General features: G+C 39.2%; 1 protein-coding gene across 3 annotated transcripts; it reads right to left on the bottom strand.

The window, feature by feature from the left end:
- Positions 1-1711: 1711 nt before the first annotated feature.
- On the bottom strand, positions 1712-22395 carry slc17a8 (solute carrier family 17 member 8). Of its 3 annotated transcripts, XM_034215800.1 has the most exons (13): positions 22321-22342; positions 19933-20640; positions 17712-17967; positions 16866-16984; positions 15234-15348; positions 14875-14962; positions 14128-14214; positions 5633-5775; positions 4917-5066; positions 4665-4797; positions 4005-4115; positions 3469-3596; positions 2680-3009 (listed from the first exon to the last, which is right to left on the bottom strand). In XM_034215800.1, the coding sequence occupies exons 2-13, from the start codon at positions 20031-20033 to the stop codon at positions 2680-2682; spliced, it is 1761 nt and encodes a 586-aa protein (XP_034071691.1). In that variant the 5' UTR covers positions 20034-20640; positions 22321-22342. The 3 variants fall into 3 exon arrangements, with proteins under 3 accessions (XP_034071693.1, XP_034071692.1, XP_034071691.1); XM_034215802.1 differs by lacking the exon at positions 19933-20640 and having other exon boundaries at positions 1712-3009; positions 22321-22395; XM_034215801.1 differs by lacking the exon at positions 22321-22342 and having other exon boundaries at positions 1712-3009; positions 19933-21416.
- Positions 22396-22445: the final 50 nt, after the last annotated feature.

Here is a 22445-nt window from a genome sequence, read left to right as displayed (position 1 = left end):
GTTGCCTTTCACCTTGGTTTTTATTAGTCATTACAAACAGACCCTTTTGCGAGTTTTGATAGATACAAAAACAGAAACACACCCTTTAAAGTGACATTTGCAGCCTCATCTTCTGTGAAGAAAGCCAGCAACAAAGTGTGTAATCTTGAAGCTTTTCATCAACATGTTCAGTCAATATATTTTGTATTGATCAATAAGTCCACGTCAATACATTTTTATAAATGTATATTTCGTTATACTGACTCCCTCTAACTGTCATCTTTTAGTTTAGTCAAAGCAAGACTTAAAACGGGTGACGAATATCCTGTCCAGTAATTGTTTTTTTGGTGGTCAAAATGAAACAGGCAAGAGAGATAAGACAGAGGATGTTTACCACAGCGTGATGGGAAACAGAGCAGTCTTTGGAATATTTAAAAATGTCTAATATGAGTGCACTAACATAAACAGGCACTATTAAGGACAGCCAAATGTATCAAGTAGCAACAGAAGATAACGAGAATCTGTATCGTATAAAGGACACATTGTATCATGGATAAAGCTTTTTGAAAATAATGTACAATGTATAGAAAATGTAGAAAATTAATATATATGGTTACTTAGAAAGTGCAGACCTCTGCCAAAGACAATCTGTTTTATAATTGTGTGTGTGATAGAGATTATGCAACGTGTTTAGTGTTTGTTGATGGTTATGTACCTGCCTGGACTACAGATGGAAAGGAGCAATTAGCTCAAATCTTTTCTTAAATGAATGTGTTGTAATGCATGGTCCTTGTTCAAATAAATACATACATTTAATTAAATTAAAGCCAAATGTCCTATCTCGGTTTTTTAACGAAAGATGTATCTATTAGCCTCATGATTCAGAACCTCTCTGAAATGTAATGGGTTCTTCCTCAGCCCCTGCTAGACCCTTCAACCAAGTTTAATGAAAGCAGGGCCCATATTTGTTCCATAATTCTGCTGACAAACAGAAAACCAAAAGTAACATTACCCCCTTGGCCGAGATAAAAATGAGCTTGAGAGATGGAAACACATCTTAAAAAGCTGAATAATAGAGGGAGAAGGCACTGCTTGCCCTCAGCTTTTAAATGGCTTCTTTCTTTCTTCTATTCTTTTAAACAAGAATGTCTAGATCAGTCCAACAAATGACCCAGACCCAAATATCTCAACAGATATTAGATGGATTGCGATGACATTCACGGTCCCCAGAGGGTGGAGCTTTCTGACTTTTGTGATCCTCTGGCTTTGCCTCTGATTTTGTGATCTCTAATTTGTCATCTTGCAGCACCATCACTTTAAAGTTATTTCCCAGTCTCCTAAGATTTGTCTGTTTATTGCTGATTATTGTTAGCATGCTAACATGTTCATCTAAGATGGTGAACATGGCAAATATAATACTTGCTAAACATCAACATGTAAGAAGTGTCATTGTGATCATATTGCCATGCATAGCATTTAACCCGCATTAAATACAACCCCTGGAGCTGCAGCCGTAGACTATCAATGTGGATTTTGATTACCCACAGTTTGCAATTTGATGATTCATTTCTTTGAAAACACAAAGTAATGTAAATGTTCAATAACCACATAAAAGGTACTGTGAATAACCTTCATAAGATTGTATGTCTCTAAACAATCTTAATACAGAATACAAATGTAGTTTACTACATCTCCAGTGAGTTCAAGTAAAGTGCAAATCAAATCAATGCTCTTTCAAACAATAAGATAATAATTTACTGTACAAAATCAATTTTCTTTTCTATAACAGTAAAGACAAATAGTAAGAGTAACTTCCCCATACTCTAATGGGTTAAACATGACACTACATTCTTTTTTAGAAACAAACTGGGTCATCATGTATCAAATATTGAGAAATTGCAATAAAGACAACCACCAGGAGAATAAATAGTTACACTAAATGCGAGTAGCGTCAGCACTTAACTTGCACTCCTTTATGTCCTATTCTGAGCTCATAGCACTTTAAATCATGAAGCTGACATTATGCTGGAAGAAGTGTGATACAAACAGATGTCGAACTAGGACCTGCACAGACTAGGAGAGCGAACTAAGCAATGACAAAGTGCAATCATTCAGCAACAGCAAATACATACAAGCAAAAAAACATTAACACTGCTGTCAAGCTGAGTATTACATTCCAGAAGCACAGCTCTTTTTACGGTGCATAGCTGACACAAAACATTTCAAAAACCGTCAGGTGGCTCAAAGTAAGTCACATAAAGTTTAGTCTAGTTTGCTTTCACAGATGGAGTACGATCAACGCAGGCTGCAGGGATGTCAGGTTTCAAGGTTGATATGCAAGTCAGATGTTCTTTTATAACAGCACTAGTTAGTCTGAGGTTACTTTCTATTGTACTGAGCACACTAGTCTACAGTATATGCCGGTGGAGATTACTAGTATTGTCCCAATTTTATCTATTTAAAAATGATGCTTGATTTTAGATGTTTTCCTTTTTTATGTTGTGTTTTTAATATATGATTTTTAACAATGCAGTACATCACAGTTAAACTGTAGAATATTGACCAAAAGAAAAATCATCTTGCGGTACAAATGGAGCTGCTGCTGTCACTTTGCCGATGTTTCTGACATTTCCACGGGTGTGAAATGAAACTTTCAGCCTTGACCAGTCTCAAGTGTTTAGCCCCCCCCCACAGGGCATCTCACTGGTACCGATCCTGATAGTCGCCATTCCCACAATGTTCCTCCTCCTCTTGCATGGTCACACCTCTCTTCTTTTTCAAGCCCTGTTTTCCACCAGATGAATTGTCTGTGGTCCCATAACTCTTTTTTGGAGCAATTGCATCCTCCATGTTGAGCTCGGATTCTTCAGCTAGCTCGTCCTCATCAATAATGCCACGTTTATCCTCACTGATGTTCTCAGGGTTGGCCCATTCCTGCAGCTCTCCCGAAGCAAAGATAGCGTAGAAAATGACCCCTGTGTAATGCACCATGGACGCAATAATAAAGATGTGCTGCCACTCCAGACGAGTCTGTGGGGGGATGAATAGAGTCAATGACTTTCCTCTCTAAGACAGATCTATTGATGATGTACCACTGAGGAAACACTGTTAATGCACTGCCCTACTTACGGTATGGAATTGGAAAAACTACAACTTCAATGTGTGTAGTACATTTTAGAGGGCTATAAATTATTAACAACAAACGCTGATATATGCAAGAATAAAACATTGGGTTTGTGTTTGATGAAAAAACAAAGCTGATATTATTTTATACATGAGGGGAAAAATTCAGTGAAGGACTCTGTTTCTGAGTTTTCTACTCTCATTAAAAATTAAATAGATTTCAACATAATATGAGATGAAAGGATAAAGTATTAACCTTAATTTACAGTCAAGATAAGAGCAAAATATCTTAGATGAATTGCAACTAATTGATGTACTTCTGTTAACATATTTGCAAAACAGTTACTGTTACAAATCAACTTGTACCTTGTTTTTAGTCAGGGCTCCAACGATAATAGGACACACCATGCCAGATAGTGTTCCCACCCCGTTAGAAATGCCCATCAGGATGCTGGCGTAGCGAGGAGCAATATCCAAGTGATTGACATTAAAACCTGAAAACAACAAACACAAGAACATTTGATTAAGAAAAGAGTGAGCAAATGTCATCATAAATTCTCCAAAAGTCAATGTGGTTTGTAGATCCACATGCACATGATGTAGATTTGTTGGTTGCCCTGACAACAATCTATAAAATATTCAGGGGAAGTGCCTGCGTTAAGGCTAGGCAGGCTGTATGACACCCAAAGGCATTTCAAGTTTCTCGTAATCCGAAGGACAGAGAACGAAGAGAAAAAAGCAACAAAATGAAAACTAGGCAACATCATGTTTATTTGAGGGTTTTAAACTGACCAAAAATGCAAAGGAAAGCCCTTCTGTTTTCCCCTTAATATATAGCAAAACTAAAAGTATGTCACTTGAGGTTGAAGACAAATGTTTCTTTGGTGCAGACGTGGTAATACCTGAGATGGCGAATCCACTGAACCCTACAGCAAGAACTAGGAAGGAGATGGCGACTCCGCGTGTGTGAGAACACCCCACTACCAACAGAAAAGTAGCCTCCATACCAAATCCTGATACAGGACCAGAGAAATGTGTGTCATTAGATCGTTTATTGAAAAAAAAGCATAAACATGTTTATATGGACTCCTTCAATCTGAGAGATTTTTCAAATAATTTTCCTGCACAATACCTTAATCATTCTAACAGGACTCCTTAACAATGTACAGAAAACGCTCAGCAAAAGACAAAACTAACACAAAAAGGCTTAATCTTTTAAAATCTGTATTGATAAAAACAGAAGCAGAATGCATTTACTTAAGATAAAAAAACATCTGCTCTGTTTTCTGAATTAACATGTTCTCAAGAAAAAAAAGACACATACACACTCTTCAGTAGCCTCAAACCCATAGGTTGCTTAACAGTCATATTACCATGCTTCTATGCAATCGAGCTCTCAAGTAAATACAATAAAAAAGTATTGGGATTTTGAGGTACCTTTTTTGATACAGAAACCATTAAGCTAATTGCTTAAAGCAAATGCATTGTACACTTCCATAGATATGTTTCACATAAGGATAAAAAAGGACAAAACGTATTGCTTTTAGTTTACCAAGACGTACCTCCACAGTTCATGATTTTCCTCACATTTGTGGTAGACATGATATTGTTAGTGCGTAAATAGTCAGCCAGCTGTCCTCCGATAGGAACTACAATAGTCATCACCATGTGGGGCACAGCAGACAGGATCCCTACCTGTAGGGAGATCATACACACAGTAAGCTAATGTCTAAGTCATTCCCATGATTATTGACCTTTGTGTATGATCTTTGTCATTGTAAACTGAACAGCTATAGTGTAACTGCAACGCCAACCTTGCTGATGGGGAAGCCAAAGACTTCCTCAAAATACGCCGGCTGGCTGATGAGGAGCAGGTAGAAGGTCCAGCTGCGGCAGAAGTTGGCCACGATGATGGCATAGACAGGCATGGAGGTAAAGAAACGACGCCACGGTGTCTTGAATTTCTGCGTTTAGGAGACAGAAGTCAGTGTTTGCCACAGAGGTTGGATAAAGTCATCGCTTTGCATGCCACATGTACAGTTCGTCTTAAATATTTCAGGTCTCGAGTCACCAAATCCTAAACAATACGTTTTAAGTCCTAATAACTCCTTTCTATGGAACCGTGTTTTCCAACTGCAACGTTAGTTCTTCATGGTTCTTTCCTGCAACTTGATTGGTTGCTGTCAGATTGGTTCAAACAAAGAGGATCTTGGGACATGTCGACTTAGCGTTTGTGAATTTAATAAACAAGGGCAAATCATTTGGTTTGTGGCATATATTTTGGGTAACGTATGATGTCATTTTTGGGCTTGGAAGGCTTAGAAATATCTTTTAGTTTAGTCAAGAGTCATGTTGTTAAAGTCAAGAAGATAATTTAATTTTTTTTGGAAAAGTACAATTTTTTCCAATTTGTGACCAGAGACTGACTTGAGTCCAAGTCATGTTACTTGAGTCTACAAGTCTTTTATGTATACTGTGTGTGTTTGTGTTTGTGACCCCCTGAAACTGGCAGCATGTTACCCATACACACCTCAGTCTTACTCAGTTGGCGCATTGTTTCACCGATGGTGGTCTCGATGTACGTCCTCTCCTCATCTGTGATGGTTGGATGTTCAGCAGGACTTCCATATGCCAGAAGCAGCCACACGATATACCATATCATCCCAAAAACACCTTGAATAAGAACATTATTACAAACATTTTGTATGCATACCTTGTACATATATAATTAGAGTTGTTATATTCTTAGTGAAGTCTTTGTAATGGGCCGGACAGCATAATTAAAACAAGCCCAGCCCTTCTCTGGACCACAAGAATTTTCATTATTTAAATGAAAGGTATGAGTCACAGAGCCCTGACAGGAAAATGCTAATTTACATTAATAAATCACGAGATGATATCACAGCAGAACCAGAGTAGGTTTTTATTAAAACACAGTTGGCAAAGTACGTCAGTGTTAATCCTTTTAATCAAACTCTAAAGTGATTCAGATAACGCTTAGTGCAAAGCATACAAAGTACATCTGACACAGCAGCATGGCAATATGAAGACCAATTTGTAAAGTCACCAAACAGACACCTAGTGTATATAATGACTAAACACCAGACTATATCATTTGTGTTTGTGTGTGTAATCTATTTGTAAAGATAAAATCAAACAAAAGTGTTTTTAACCTCAGTTCTAAAATATCTGCAAAACAAAAAGTGACCCTTGTACAGCTTTAAGAAAAAGGTTTCACGGAAATACTGTTTAATATTAGCTTTCTTGCTAAAGGTTAAGTAAGAAGACCAACTGATATGTATTGAAGCAACTGCAAACGTCCAGTTAGCTTAGCTTCATTTAGCACAGCGACTGTAACTAGAGAATGCAATTCCTGAAGAAATTGCTAGTGGGAATGCTCTATGCTGAAAAGCTGACGCTGAATTGCTATGCTGAAATGTAATGTGTAAGAAGAAAGTGATTACATGAACACTGGGGGCTTGAATGTGTGATAAGAGAAGAAAAGAAAGTAAAAAGGCTTGAAAAAGCAGCAGAATATTTGAACTGCAAACTTTTGAACTAACTTGATGGCGAATGATCTGTCGCCATGCCAACAGCATTTGATGATGACACCCCATAATACGCTTAGATGGCTGCATCGTTACCAAACCTGTGAAGTTTTGGGCCGTTGGGAGCATTTTCAAAACACGTGTTTCATGGCAAGCATTGTGTTGCCATGGCAACGGTATTTGAAGAAATCTCAAAACTGTCCCGTAGATGTCATCATGGCTGGACTGTTAGCACACATGTGAAGTTTTAGCACTTTTTGACAATTTTCATAGGAGTTATAGCAACATCGCGTTTTCAACGGCATATGATGACACCCCATAATTGACGTAGAGCTGTTGAGGGCTGGACCATTAACCATTGTCTGAAGTCTGGTGCTGTTTTGACCCTTTTCATAGGCGTTACGACAACATCGTGTTTTTTTGGCGAGGGATACGTTTCCATGGAAACAGCCTATGGTGAGATCTCAGATTTGGCGTAGAGCTGTTGAGGCATGGAGCGGTGATATACAAGCAAAGTTTGGGGACGATCGGACCGTGTCCATTGGAGTTACAGCGACATCGTGTTTCATGGCGAGGGATGCGTTTCCATGGAAACGGCATATGATGACACCCCATAATTGACGTAGAGCTGTTGAGGGCATGACCATTAACCATTATCGGAAGTCTGCTGCTGTTTTATGGCGAGGGATGCGTTGCCATAGTAACACCACATTACGTAACATCAGATTTGATGTAGAGCTATGTTGACCATTATCTGAAGTCGGCTGCTCTGAACATGTCAGTTGGAGTTATGACATCATCGTGTTCCATGACACAGGTGTTTATATTTGAGCTAACGACGTGTCCAGAGATCAAAGGTTTCCATGGTGATTAATCAGTGAGAGGAGAGCGTTTGCATTGTTCTGAATGAGAGATAAACCTCTTACATGTGAACGTTTTGTTGAAGAACCGTAACAGATATCAGTGAAATTTCAACGTGTGAAGCATCTCAAGAACTCTGAGCATCTGAAGTGTGCTTTTTGTGTACTTTCGGGTTCATAATGTGGACTTTTTTGCAGATTAACTAAAGGTGTGCGGCTGCTGCCGTGAGGAAAGAGCAGCCTGAATTTACAATGGGCTTTAATGGAGAAATGTTGAACGTTTTTGTCACTTCATGCCCCCAATTATTTTGCTTAATTCTTTTTTATTTTTCAAGGCAAATTTCAAGCTGTCCTCCACTCTAGCGGTGACATCACGCACTCTAAAATCTGATGAAGGCCTCTTTACCAAGGTCTGAACAATGTTTAATATTTCTAAAAGTATGAATCAGATTTAAAAGTTGTGTTACACGAATAATGTCAGAAAGATGTGTAACATTTTAAAGTTGGAATGAGGTTTATGAGTGACAGTATGAAGAAACAGTTAGCAGTTGAAGTCGCATGAAGATTTTTCAAGTCTGAAGAGTTTCTCCATTGACTTCCATGTTAAACATTGGATGAATTATGGGATGTATCTCTGGAATTATGAAAGTTATGAATGAGAAAAGTAATAGCAATTGATTCCAGACCGAGCTGAACGTTTTGATGTTTGATCGGAGTTTCTGCGATGTGGAATGTGGGAGAAGAAGAGGCGCAAAATAACCCGGCGGAATAATAAAGAATTTGTGCGTAGCATAACAAGTAGTTGGAATGCTGTATCAGCATTCCCACTAAATTAGGAGAAAATAGCTAGACAGGTTCTTTCCAAGGGTAAATACATTCTCTTACAAATAGGTTGACTAAATGCATTTATATCTAAAATATATACAAAAGTGTAAAAGCGTTAATTTACATTAGGTTATGGGATTTTGTTATGGCCGGGTAAGTCACTTCCTTGAGTCTCTGCTGGTTGCCTGGCATATTTATCCTGGCTAACTGTTTCCCCCTGTTTCCAGTCTTTATGCTAAGCTAAGCTAACTGGCGCTGGCTGCTGCTACATTTAGCGTACAGACGCGATAAAGCTATTTATCTTCCCATCAAACACATGTTGTACTTTTGCACTCTTTAGTACTTTAGTACTCTTTCTATTCCGGTGCGCATAACTCCTACTCAAGGATAGATTACATAATGATGTCTTCAAATTTGATCCACAATGTTATTGAGATCAACATGCATAGTATATTATTAAGTGATCATGCTGCGGTATCTGTCACATTTTTCCCTCCAACCAACCCTTGCAAATCCAGACAGTGGCGACTTAATACATCTCTACTCAAAAATGAAAAATGCACACTGCTCATTAAATTCCACATTTTAGATTTCTTTGAGATCAATCTAAATTGTGTACCAAGCGTCACCACTGTCTGGGAGGCTTTTAAAGCAACATGCAGGGGCTGGTTAATTAGTTTCTCCTCGGCAGAGAATAAAAAGCGCAGAGAGGTGAAATCTCAATTAAACTTTAAACTCAAGACTCTAGAAGAACAGCATATGCTAGACCCATCCAATTTAGATCTAAGGAACTCACTTCTCACCGCTAGGACTAATTAGCAGAAACTTCTACATGAGGAGACAGCTTTTGCTCTTTCTCGTTTACGAAGAACATACTTTGAATCCGGAGACAAAGCAGGGAAAACGTTAGCTCATAGATTAAAACAAATAGAAAACAGACAGATTATTCCAGCGATCAGAGATGAGCATGACAGGCTACAGTGTGATGCAGCCACAATCAATGAATCTTTCAAGAATTATTATTCTAAATGATATAGCACAAAAAATAACTTGAATGAAGAAGCCTTAGGGTGCGTTCACACCTGCCTTGTATAGTCCGGTTGAATCGAACCCTGGTGCGTTTAGCCGCTTGGTGCGGTTCATTTGGGTCGGTGTGAACACAATCCGAGACCTCTTAAGTGAACTAAACAACCGGGTTGCATTCCAATAGTCCATTTAGCTTAGGAACCTTCCTAACGGAGTGAAATGACCCGGAAGTACGTCACTGGCAGCCATGATAAGTGCCGTTCCAATTCTCCAAATGAAAGGAAAGGAGGTTTCAAACTTCCTTTATAACCTCCTTTAGCTTAGGAACCACTGGACCTCCCTAACCGAAAGGAGAGGAGAAAATGCTTCCCCACAATGCATTGCAGCCGCAGCATTTTCCATCACAACAGTCGGCCGTTCACGGAAACAACCAATTATGACCGAAAGATTATATCATGAAAGTTACGGTGCTTATTAAGCATTTTAAAACGTATGTGGTAAGTTGCCAAAGTGCTTTTTTCTGAACGTTCATCAGTATTATAATCAAAAAGAGAAATATGAACGTTAGTTTTTACTGAAATGATCAAATAAAGTCAACATCTCACAGTCTTTACTGAGCTGTGTGGGGGTTGTTCAACTTTTAAAATATGTTTGAATGGTGATATACACAGTGATAGATGTTAAGGACTAACGTTTATAATAAATACATTTGTATTGATTTTAAGATATTTTCATAATTCATACAATCATACGTATTGGGATCATTTGTATTAATGTGGACCGGAGGGAGAGGGTGACGAGCATAAGTTTCACCTTTCCTTTTTTATTTCAATTCCAACTTTGGTCATGAAGAATATGTTTCTCTGTTGTCCACGTTCATAAAGCATAAAGCAACAGCATCAGAGCACGGTGCAGAGTCTCTAGATGAGTTTACAGTAGTCCCTCGTTCTTATTAAACATCCATGTTGTAGTCCGCTGTATAGAAAACTGTGGTTTCCATAGTTTCCCCACAGCAGCAGACGCACATTCATGACGTCCGCTGGCGCATCATAAACACGGCGGATAGTGAAAGTGCATTCGGATTCTCTAAAGTACCGCAGTCTCTTCTCCTAAGTCCTTTTGAATTCTCTTAACCACTATCCCTTAACCCCGTGACGTTTCACTCAGAGGTCAAGGAATAGGAGATAGGGTTAGAATTTAGGAGCTGATTTTTGGATTATCGGAACGCAACCCCGGACTCTGGTCCGCTAAAATAGGTGGTCTCGGAGCGCTTGCTTGCGAACTCTGGAGCGGTTCATTGCTGGTGCGAACGCAGTCCGCACCAAAACATAGGAAGCGTAGTATTTACGTGTCACAAGAACGCGGATATCTTCAAAAATCTTTAGCGAAATAGTCTTTCAAGACATCCGCGGTTGTTTAGTTAAAGAGTGAAGCAGAATGAAGTGTTGAACAGTGTCGTGTAAAGTAAAAATTCTCCGTCAGCTACATAAAAGTAAGAACACCTGTCGTCGGTGAAACGCCCCTCCTTACTGCAGAACGTCTCTCATTATATGTGTTATAAATGTTTTTTAACGGACGTTGTCTGATTATATAATCATATGCGCGGGCCGCTAGTGTCTGTTGATCTCCAGATTAACAGCAGCATGAGAATAACCTGCCGAAAGAGCCGATGCTCCATGGCGGAGGCTCCGGTAGAAATTGCCGGGATTTGCGCTTTTACCCCCTTAACGTCTGACCAATGGTTGAACTGCATTTCCGTGCACATGACTTGTGTTTAAAGTTTATAGTGTGGTGACCACCTATTTACCACCTATCAAACTTGGAACTACAGTTGCGGTTATTGTTCCCACACGGACATGTTATGGGTTACCTATAAATAGTGTGTGCCCTCTTGGCTCTCTCTCTTGTCGACCCGGGCTGCGACCTGACAACATGTCCTTTGCAGCTTGTGAATAAATTACTATTCTTGCACCTTCCTTGCACCGCCTCTGACTCCATATCTCTCGGCACTACAATAGTCCGTTTGAGTTTTGCCAGTGTGAACGCAAACCGAACCTTCTGAAAAATGAAACAATTTAACAAACTGTGGTCTGGTGCGCACCAGAAAACGGACTATTAGGTGTGAATGCACCCTTAGATAGCTTTTTTGGAGGTTTTAACCTCCCTAGCGCCAGCTTGGCTGACAGATCTGCTATGGAGGCACCTGTTTCCCAAAATGAAATAGAAAACGTAATCATGAAGATGGCATCAGGAAAAACTCCAGGGGACGACGGTTTTGGAACAGAGTTCTATAAATGTTTTAAAGAACAGCTTTCACCATATTTACTGTTGTTATTCAATGAAATATTAGAATCTGAAGCCATGCCTCCCTCCATGAGCAAGGCCATTATTTCATTGTTGCCTAAACCGGGCAAAGATCCTTCTCTGATGGGTAACCACCACCCTTTAAGCCTTTTAAACTGTGACTACAAGATTCTAGCCAAGATACTGGCACTCCGTTTGGAGAAGGTGGTTCCATCTATAGTGCATCTAGAGTCTAGACCAAGTAGGTTTCATTCCAGGCCGCCAGTCCTCAAATAACATGAGGAGGGTTTTTCAGATTATCCTAGAAGCAAGCTCCAGCAATTTGCCAATGATTGCAGCATCACTAGATGCTGAGAAAGCTTTTGACCAATAGAATGGGCATATCTATTTTACACGCTCAAAAAATGTGGCTTTGGGCCCAAGTTGATTAGCTGGGTAAAGGCTTTGTATAGCGCTCCCTTCTCTTCTGTTAGAACTAATGGATTAATCTCAAAACCTTTCCCCTTACACCGTGGTGTGGGGCAAGGGTGTCCAGTTAGTCCCCTACTTTTTATTATGGCTCTAGAACCATTAGCCTGTGCAATTCGCTCTAATGGTGACATACATGGTGTGAACATTCATGGACACGATTTCAAATTAAATATGTATGCTGACGATATACTTCTTACTTTGAGCAAGCCAGCACTCTCTATACCCGCAGTTCTTGATAGGATACATTTATTTGGCAGCTTCTCTGGATATAAGATCAATTGGAACAAGAGTGAAGCAATCCCACTTAACTCATATACATATAAGCACAACCTAATGAACACCCCCTTTATTTGGAAAACAAATGGAATGAGGTATTTGGGAATTAACATCGTCTCTCCTATCTCTAAAATCTTTAGCCTTAACGGCCCTGCTATTTTCCAGTCCATTAAAGAGGACATCAACAGATGGATGGCCATACCACTTTCTCTATGGGGCAGAGCAGAAACCTTGAAAATGAATGTTCTCGCAAGGCTTTCTCATATTATCTCCTCTATCCCTCTTGAATTCCCACTAAAATGGTTTAAAGATATCAAATCCCTATTCACTCAGTTCCTTTGGAATAATAAAAAACTCAGAATCGCACATAATAAGTTGATCATTCCAAGATCAATGGGAGGTTTGGGAGTCCCGGATGTATTCCAGTATTATCTGTCCTTCAACGCAAAGTATCCATTATCGTGGGCGTACAAAAGTGCCTCTCCGGTAGGCAGTTGGCAATGGCTGGAGCAATCCATCATGTCTGTAAACCAAAACATATCTCTGGCATCAATGTGGTACTGCCCAAAACCACCACCCTCAATGGATAATACCATCATCTGCTTTTCATGCTCTATTGTAAAGCAACTGCACAGGAGACTCAACATAGAGGGGCTCTCTTTACCATCTTGCCCCATTTGGAGTAACCCCTGTCTTTCTGCAGGAGGAGGCACCTTAAGTAATAATATCTGGCAGAGGGCTGGTATTACTACAATTGGACAGATATATAGAGACCAAACCCTTCCATTTCAACAACTCAAAAATCAGTATGTTCTCTCAGACTCATCTTCTCTATCATATGCACAACTAGCATCTATTATTAGTACAAAATGTAAGGAGGGAGCCATGCCTGCTTCATGTATGGAAGAGGACCAGCGCTTCAAGAAAGCAATCATATCATCCGGTGTGGTCTCTAACATTTATAAATTATTATCTAGGGCTGCCCCGAATACCTATTCTCCTGTCCAACTGTCCTGGGAGCATGCCTTGAATATCTCTCTGTCTGCTTTGCAATGGAATTCCATTTGGAGGTCAGCTATGTTCTCTTCTAAATGTGTAAGATTCAGGATCATACAGTTCAACATTCTCAATAGAGCTTACATCACCCCTGTTACAAAATCCAAGATGGACAATAAACACAGAGACTTATGCTGGCATGAATGTGGCAAGCGAGGTACATTGTTGCACCTACTCTGGGAATGCCCAGCGGTAAAAAAACTTTGGTCAGAAGTAATATCCTTAATGTCTGAATCTTTAAAAGTTAATTTCCCTACATGTCCCATTGCATGTCTACTGGGTCTCAAGCCAGATGGCAATGTTGCAAGGACTGCCGATCGGCTCTGGACATTGGGCTGTTTAGCCACAAAAAGACTCATCCTACTAAACTGGAAGGAACGCAAACCAGCCTGCTTTACTAGGGACTCATGGCTGAGGGAGTATCTGGACCTACTGAATATGGAGCGTGCAGCTTCTCTGCTGGGGGATTTTGAGGGGAGACAGGAGGATTGCGGTTCACTGTCCGCAGCTCTCCTATCTGACCCTGTCAATATGGCATCTCCTGTGTAATGTATAATGTATTGTGTATGTAATGTCCTGTGTATGTCACAATCAGCTGTCTTAGGAAGTCATCCTTGCATCAATTTTTGTTGTGATTTGTATTCAAACACAAGTCTTACCATAGACATAGAAGACTGAAGGCCAGCCGACGTACTGAACAAGCACTCCTGCTAAAGGCATGGCTATCACTGCTCCTGCGTAGGATCCTGTGAAAAAACAGTGTCAGATTTCAAAGTCAATGTATGATTATTCCAGCAGTAATATTGGATCTCAGTGCCGATGACAAATAACTAAAAGTAATAAGTAATTTTTTTTTTTTTTTTAATTGTTTTCTTAGTTCATATTTCCATTTCAAAGTATTGTATAATATGACTTCATTTAATGTAACAGTGCAACTGACTTCAATATCACAGAAAACAATACTGTATAGTGGAAATGTGTCTGGATAAAAACAAAGTCATCAAAGAAACACATTAGTTTCATTGAATAAATGCTGAGTCGTTGGCACAGAGAGGCTGATTTGAATGGAGCATGAGAGTGCTTTTGGACAGTAAGCAATGTGATGCTTGCTTTAGGTGAATAAAGGGAGATGCTCTTTCTGAGCGCGCAGGTGAGCCGTGTTCATTTACAGACAATGTCAAGAGGGTTTTGATGCGTGGGTTGTCATGGTACCAGTTTATTTGAATTCAGGAGAGAAAGCCTTGGATTAAATCTGCAAAACAAAATGACCTCTCTCATGTCCATTTACTGACTAGCCACACTGTGATTTAGGAGGTTGTGTAAACTGGTTTGCAGCTCTATGCTGTGATCAGTTTTGTAGTCTGCACTGAGTAATACGACCAGAGAAAACTGTAGGCATCGCTCACCACAGAATGAAGTTGTGGCCAGTCGACTGCGTTCAAGAGGTGGCGCCCATTTGGACCACATCCCATGGCATGCTGGGTAGGTGACACCCTAGCAGGGACATGGTATAGAAGATGTGAAATGACAAAGACTTGAGAGTAAATTGATCTGACAATGTTGAAATACTTAAATAATGGTTCCACATTTTGGGAAACAGACGTATTTGCCTGAGATTGATGGATGAGCGCTTTGACATGAGTGATATTGATCTATCATCTAACTCTAAACAAGAAGTCAAATAAGTGTATTTTTCCCACAATATGGAACTATTGCTTAAAATGCATCCTTCTCACTTTTTTACATCCAATGTGTTTTTTCTTACCTCCACTAAGCCTTGCAGGATGCGAACAAACATGACACAACCGTAGTGCACCCTCGCTGCTGACGGGATGAACATGTTGAGAATGGACGTCAGGAAAATGGCAGCCCCAAACACCCTGTAGAAATACTGGAGTGTCATCATAGTGTGTGTGTTGGCATTGCAACATCAATGTGAACCTAAAGCCCTTAGATTACATCCTTATTATTTAGTCCTTCTCTTGGAAGAAAAAGGTAAATTATTGGGGAAATACAGAGACTGCTAAATGATTACACTTTAAATTAATTCCAATTAATTTCCAATGTAATCAACGTATTTTTGTCAGCTGAACTAATTCCCTATTTTTCCCTCTAAGAATCAAACGTCTTCCATGAATGTCCTAAGAAACTATCAGGGAATTATAACCTTGACTTATATTGTGATTTTTCTGATCTGTCTACTACATCATGTTTACACACAACAAACAAACACCTGCTGCCCAGTGTCTGGAAGCTACTGTAGACGTCTAATATTGGCTGGCAGCATATCTCCAAACATCTGACGGTCGAAGCATCTCAGTCAGCCTTATAATGAGACAGATCTCACGCCTCTCCCTTTCATGCACCGAGATAAAGACATCCCATTCAACCTGCAAGTTTCTGCTTCATCACCACAGTGCCGCTTAGCTCCCATCTCTTCTCTCCTTCACCTCATCCCCCCTTCCTTCTCTTTTTCCAAAACAGTGTGTAAGTGACACTTGTAATATTCCAGTGGCTGGTGTTTCAGAAAGAAATCAGAGGCAGGATCTTTCATTATTAACTCTGTCAGTGGCGTGTCCTCTTTTCCTGTGAAGCTTTTATTACAGGACTGCTATCTGCTCCATCAGCACTGCTCACCACACCGTACAGCTTTAACCCTTTACCCACACAGGCTGAGGAGGCGCTCTGTCCTAAAACATTGATATTTTCAGTCTTTCTTGGAGCGTTTCTTAATATAATGTGCTCAGGGCTGCTGAAAACATGGCCTTACTCTCAACTCGTGGAAATAAATCAACAAAATACATATTTATTATAACCTTTTTATTCTTAATTTGTATGAAAAAGTCTGCTTGTGGATTTAAGATCTGCTGGGAGTATTCAAATCTTCAAACTTTGAGGAAAAATAGTTTATAGACATTTTCAGTTTATTACATTCAATCGTTTTTAAGTTATAAAGTGTTATTGTATTTTATTCTTATTTAATAAATCACTTATTTGGCTGTGTTTATGTTGTATACATGTTTTGAATCTATTGTTATTCTAATAATGTAGTTTTTATATTACTCATATTACATACTCTTATTTGGATCATTTAATGGTCTGTTATGCATTGGTTTCAAATTGTCAAACTGTTAAATTACTGGGTTGTTTTTGTTTCTTCTGTTGTTATCACTGTCAGAACTTTGAACCGTACTTATCTGTATAAAAGGTGCTTTAATATTAAAGCTTTATGTAATGATTAATAATCAATTCATCCTTTGGTTAATGAAATATCAGAGAATGGTAAAAAGTGTCTCAAAATCATCATCAAATTACTTTTCCAATCAACAGTCTTAAATGTAATGTATAATGACATCAAACGAGGTTTAAGTGTTTTAGTGGAATCATTGATAGTCACCGGTTGGCAAACAGCTTGTTGGAGATGAAACCACCGGGGATCTGAGTGACGATGTAGCCCCAGAAGAAGGAGCCGTGGATCAGCCCCACTGTCTCTGGGTCCCAGTTAAACTGAGCTTTCTGGAGAGGAAGAAAGAAAACTGATAGAACAGCGAAAATATGAAAATACCCTCCATTGAACATTCAATTACTTTGGTATAATCTACCTGGTTGCATCTCAGTTGTGTGTGGAAGCTTATTTTAAACTTTTAAACTTCTTGTCCCGATCCAATGCCTTTGTTTCGTGGAAGAATGGTATGAGGTTTTTCCACACCGAGCATTTTATCTTAGGCATAATTATTGCCTAAAGTTTAAATTGGTATTTTATTTGTTTGTTTATATGCAAAAAAAAGTACTTGCATGGATTATAAGAGCAATTCTACAGTATAATGTATGTTAGTTTATAAGTTAATTGTGGCACACATTATAATAGTCTTTATTTATGATAACATAATGATTCTGAAACCTTTCAGGAAATCATTTGTAAAACATCTGTAAGCACACATAAATGGCTTTTCAGATATTTGTAACACTATGATTTGTACAATGTGTTAAATGTAAGTGTTATTTAACATGTAAAATGGTATTTAATAGTTAAGTCTTTGTCAATGGTTTAGATTCTGTTTTTCCTATTTAATACAATTATTTGGTCGTTTTAAAAAACGTCCAGTACAACACAAGATGACTAATACTCAATTTACAATGTTTTATTGATGCTTATTATAAAGTTAGGCCACTTTCTTCAGATCAACAAGAATAAAATCCTATGGCCTCCTATCTCAGGTCCTGTGTGATGTCATGCAGCTACCTGCATCACAGGAGTGCCGTTGATGTAGACGGTGTTGTTGTTCACCATCTCCACAATGGCCACACCGAGGTTGCAGCGGATGCCAAATGAGATGCAGAAGCCCAGGCCGCTGAGGATGGCGATGATGTAGCGCTTGGGCAAACCCCCACAGTAGCAGTCCAGCAGCGGGGCAGGACGCGGGGCTGAAGCCACCGGACGCCCATCCTCTGTCAGTTCAATGTGGTCCTCTTCTTCTACATTACTACCATCTATTTTCCTAAGAGGTCAAAAGTAGCAGGAAAATAAAGAGTATGTAACAGTAGGAACATGTGATCATAGTGGTCTTTCTTATCTCTTCAGCTCATAATAATAACAAGTTTAAAATGCATTATAAACATACTTATCATGTGAAATAATGTCACTGAACATTATAGTTATAAGCACTGATGAATATTCATACTGTTTTATAACAATAACATTTAATTAATCTTTTTTTATATATTTTATAAGGTCAAGTATACTTGATTATTTCATACTGTTGCTGGTCACTCATCACTGTATTTTTTAGAACATTTTGCTTCATACATAATCCCATACAAAAGTTCTTTGTTCATTTACAGTGAATAGCTGAACATTTATCTTACATGTGATTAAAGCATAATATGGCTGCAACTCAAACAAACATATAGCATTTTTTGTGCAATTTTCACAATATAATATTTTAAAGTCCGATCACTTTTGTCAGTACCTTTGATCAAATGTGGCATCTCAGTAACATGAGTGTCTCGGCTCTCTTACAGAGTAAGGAGCGGGGAGGCATGACACAAGACTAAAAAGATCACGACACTGTTATCAGGTTGCCTTCAGCTGCATCACTCTCCACACCTGTTCCACTGCCCAGAGTCCATCTCTTTTTCCGTCCCCTGCTCATCTGCCTGCTGTAGTGCTATACTGCATTCCTCTAAGAGCAGGGCTCAATTTAAGCTGAAACTGCGATCACGTTTCGATATCAACCCCTCAAATCTGCACTTTTTTAAACCCAGAGTTTGAAAATCCCTATCATATTTACAGAAGTAACTACTGGTGCGTCATATTTTCTGTAACAATACATGGCTATTAAAAAATGTACTGTAAATGTGATTATTTGAAAAAATAGTTAATATGGTGGGTAGGTCACGGTGTATGAACTGCATTAAGATACAGAAGTCATCTTTGGGGTGTTCGATGCCCTTACACGGCAACCAGTCTCAAAAGTATAAGCAACAAGCTGACATGTTAAAAAATAACAGAGATGGGTTAAAGTTTGAATTTTCAAAACCAGATAACACCTTTTCTATTGGTGCATTAACCAGAGTTTGGCTTTAATTGTGCACACCTGTATGGACGTCTGGTTTTTATTTGTTTTGTTTATGTGACTTTTATTTTAAATATTGTGTGTTTGGTGGAGCAGGATAACCTAACCCAAGAAACTAAACACATTTACAAAGTATTAACTGCATCCTGAGGAGATGATTGATTATTTGAAATGAATCTGTTTTTGTTGGTTTTTAAAAACTGCCATTTGGAAATGTCATCATACTGTAGCAACAAGTTCTTAATCTTGATTCTGGAAAAGTGCAGGCTTATTGATAGTGAGCTGGATCATGACAACGCTGTTTTAGTGTGAACCCCATACCAAATCTCTTCTTTGGATACATATAGCTGAATATTGTTTAAATAATATTTAAATCTGAAATAATAAATACACATGACTACAAATATTCCCGTCCATGCTTTTTTTTAAGGCATAAGGAAAGTATGCAGAGTAACGATACACACACAAAATTAATTTGTCAGGAAATTGCCTACTTGGTCGTTTATCTCTCAAAATGAGAACAATCTACCTTACAGAATGGGGGCTAACACATCCCCCTGTGAAATATTTATCAGATATAAAATATGTATTAATGTCTTAAAATAAAATCTGTGATTACATCACTGGCAATGGCTGACAAGCACAAGAATCAAATATGTATTTATCGTCAGGATCTCAGAGAACATGCTGGGCTTAATGTGCTCTCTTCGAGGCTCTCCGCATCCCTCTGACAGCAAAGATTTCCCTCTTAGAGTTATTATTACAATTATGAATCCCCTGTGAATACACACATGGATAATGAGTTAAATGCTTATTCCATGCAGTCCCAACACCCTGCACACACAGTCCTAATGCCTCCTTCCCACTGCTCCATACAATCCCTCTCACCTTTGCAGTTTTCCTAGAGAGTCCCCCACAGTGTTTTTCCCTTCCTCCTTCCCAGGCTTAAGCACCTGTTCCTTCAAACCTGCTAGCCCACCAAAAGGCATTTTCTCAATGTCTTTGTTTCCTCTCCTCTTTTATCTGGAAGCAGTGTCTTGATACCTCACTAACACACTCAGCTCTGACAAAGGGGGAAAATCCACTAGATGCTGTTCATCATCCTTGCTGGGGCCACGGGTCCCTCAGAGGGAAGACAGGCTTTTCCTCTCCACTTTTATCTGGAGTGAGGATTCAGTGGAGAAGTGAAGAGAAGGCTGAAGTATTCCTCAATGTCCAAAGTACCAAACAGCCAGAGTCTCAGGAACTTGTTCCATCTTCTTAAGATCCAGTTTAGAGAAAGACTGGTGTAGAACAAGGAGAGCAAATGAAAGTGTAGATCCAGGTTTCAGTCTCTAGATCATGTGAGCTTCCTTTTGTCTAGATCCTGTCTTCATCTCATAATGCATCCACTCGTGGTGAGGAGGGGCAGGTGGAGCTGGTTCTCTTAAAACCCAGCCCCCTCGCTTTACACATCTTCATCATCTCCGCAGCACCACCCCTTCTGCTGGTTAGGTTCATCTGATAGCAGCCCAGACAGTTAAATATGCATGAGCTTGACAAGTTGCATTGAGGAGAAGCTGGACTGCTGTGGTGTAAAATGGGAGCAGGTGAAACCTAAGACAGAACCGTCAAGCTCCAGGTTTACATTGCCAATTTTTCCATGACTGATAATTACAATTTCTGTATTTCTGAGGGAGTGACAGAAGTCATAAATGTTGCAATCAAGCTGAATAGCAGCCACAATACTAATCTGTTACCATCTGACACTGATGGGCAATTCCCTGAAATTACTGTTTTGTCAGCAGAGGGAAACTCAACGTTTATCAGAGTGAGGTACCTTCTTTCAAGTCCTTTGTATCACAAATATCACAGCTCCATTACAAGAAACATTAAGGGAGTATACTGTATGGCATGGCAATTAGATATTTAAGGAATTATTACATTAAATGCATTAAACATAATACAAATAAATAAACGAATATAATTTCAAAAATAACAATACAACCAGCAAGACTTGCATGCTTCAATTATCCAATTTGTATTAAAGATAATGAACAGCAATGGAGTGAAATACACAATTTTAATTGTTGACATAAATAAAGATATTATGTAAACAGATTACACATAATTGTATTAGGTTAGTTGAAAGCAATATTATAATAGCATTGTTACTTAAATTAAACTGAGGACGTTTTGAAATAACATATTACTTTTGAGTAAGTAAAGTCTACCATCTAGTGGTCGGAGTGGGAAGCGATGTGATCAACCCCAGCAGTCGCTTGTATGCTCCATGGGATAGGTGCTTTATCATCAGTCCTCAATAGACGCATTCACACTGCGGTACTTTTCCCACAAAGGTTCATGTGAACTTAGTTCATGTGAACTCTTTAGTTCGCATGAACTAAGTACAGATCGCGTTCACACTGGAAAAAGTCCCTGGGGGTGGATTAGGCAAATAAAGCCGCTGACGTCACTTCTTCTTCTTCTGCTTTGGGTTTACTGGCAGGCCGCAAACCACTTCACGGCGTATACTGCCGCCAGAAGTCCCCGGAGTTGGGGACTGGCTTCAGTAGAAGCTGCTGGGACTCCCAGCAGCTTCTACTGAAGCCTTCCGAGTAAATCGCCAGAACGCCGACACCTCCTCATCTCCACCACTCCCATGTTTTATTTTGTGTTGCCATAAGTTAGTCTCTCTGCGCTGGACTAATGCTAATAATGCTAATGCGAGGATAATGAAATGGCGGCTTCACAAAACTTTTTGGGAGTTTTACGGGGCGTGGTTTGCAATCCGCCCAGTCAATCAGAAATAGGCTATAGCTCTTTTCTCACAAGAGAGCCGCTCGAAAGTCCAACTTTCGTGGGGGTAAAAAGGTTCTCATGATTCATGAACTAATTTTAGTACCGGCTCTTTTTAGTGTGAACGCGACAAAAGAGTTCTCATTAACTAAATTCTAAAATGAACTTTTGTGGGAAAAGTACTGCGGTGTGAATGCGCCTAATGTTGGAGTGATGAGGCCAGAGCCTAGATCTTTACAATTGCAAAACGAAACATAAGGGTAATAACAAAGGCTCTGAATTAGCCCTGAACGAAAAAATGCTAACACACTTAGCACAGAACTCACGTTAAAATACCCTTATTACTTATCGTAACAAGATATCAATTAGCAAGCTGAGATTGCACAGATTCGACAGGTATTAGTATCATTACTGACCTATCCGAACTCGCGACATGAGAAGCTAACAAAGACATCACACCACGTAGCATTAGGTAGCGAACACGGCAATATGTTTTACCTTTGTTGTTTTCTGATCAAAAGTTGTCTTCAATGGCATTACAACGATAAAAACGCTGCTGAAGGTTAATCCATAGGTTAATCCAATGTGTCTGTGTCACTTTGAAATTATTTCTGATAATCCAT

The sequence above is a fragment of the Gymnodraco acuticeps genome, unplaced genomic scaffold, assembly GCF_902827175.1.
Source record: "Gymnodraco acuticeps unplaced genomic scaffold, fGymAcu1.1, whole genome shotgun sequence".
Classification (NCBI taxonomy): domain Eukaryota; kingdom Metazoa; phylum Chordata; class Actinopteri; order Perciformes; family Bathydraconidae; genus Gymnodraco; species Gymnodraco acuticeps.
This window is presented reverse-complemented; position numbering and strand designations above follow the sequence as displayed.

Excerpts from the sequence above, each read along its gene's own strand:
- slc17a8 (XM_034215800.1), bottom strand. The coding sequence starts at position 20,033 with ATGCCTTTTGGTGGGCTAGCAGGTTTGAAGGAACAGGTGCTTAAGCCT. Across the intron at positions 14,963-15,233 it reads TCCTGCAAGGCTTAGTGGAG|GGTGTCACCTACCCAGCATG; the intron begins GTAAGAAAAAAC and ends TGTCCCTGCTAG. Across the intron at positions 4,116-4,664 it reads GAAAATCATGAACTGTGGAG|GATTTGGTATGGAGGCTACT; the intron begins GTACGTCTTGGT and ends GTCCTGTATCAG.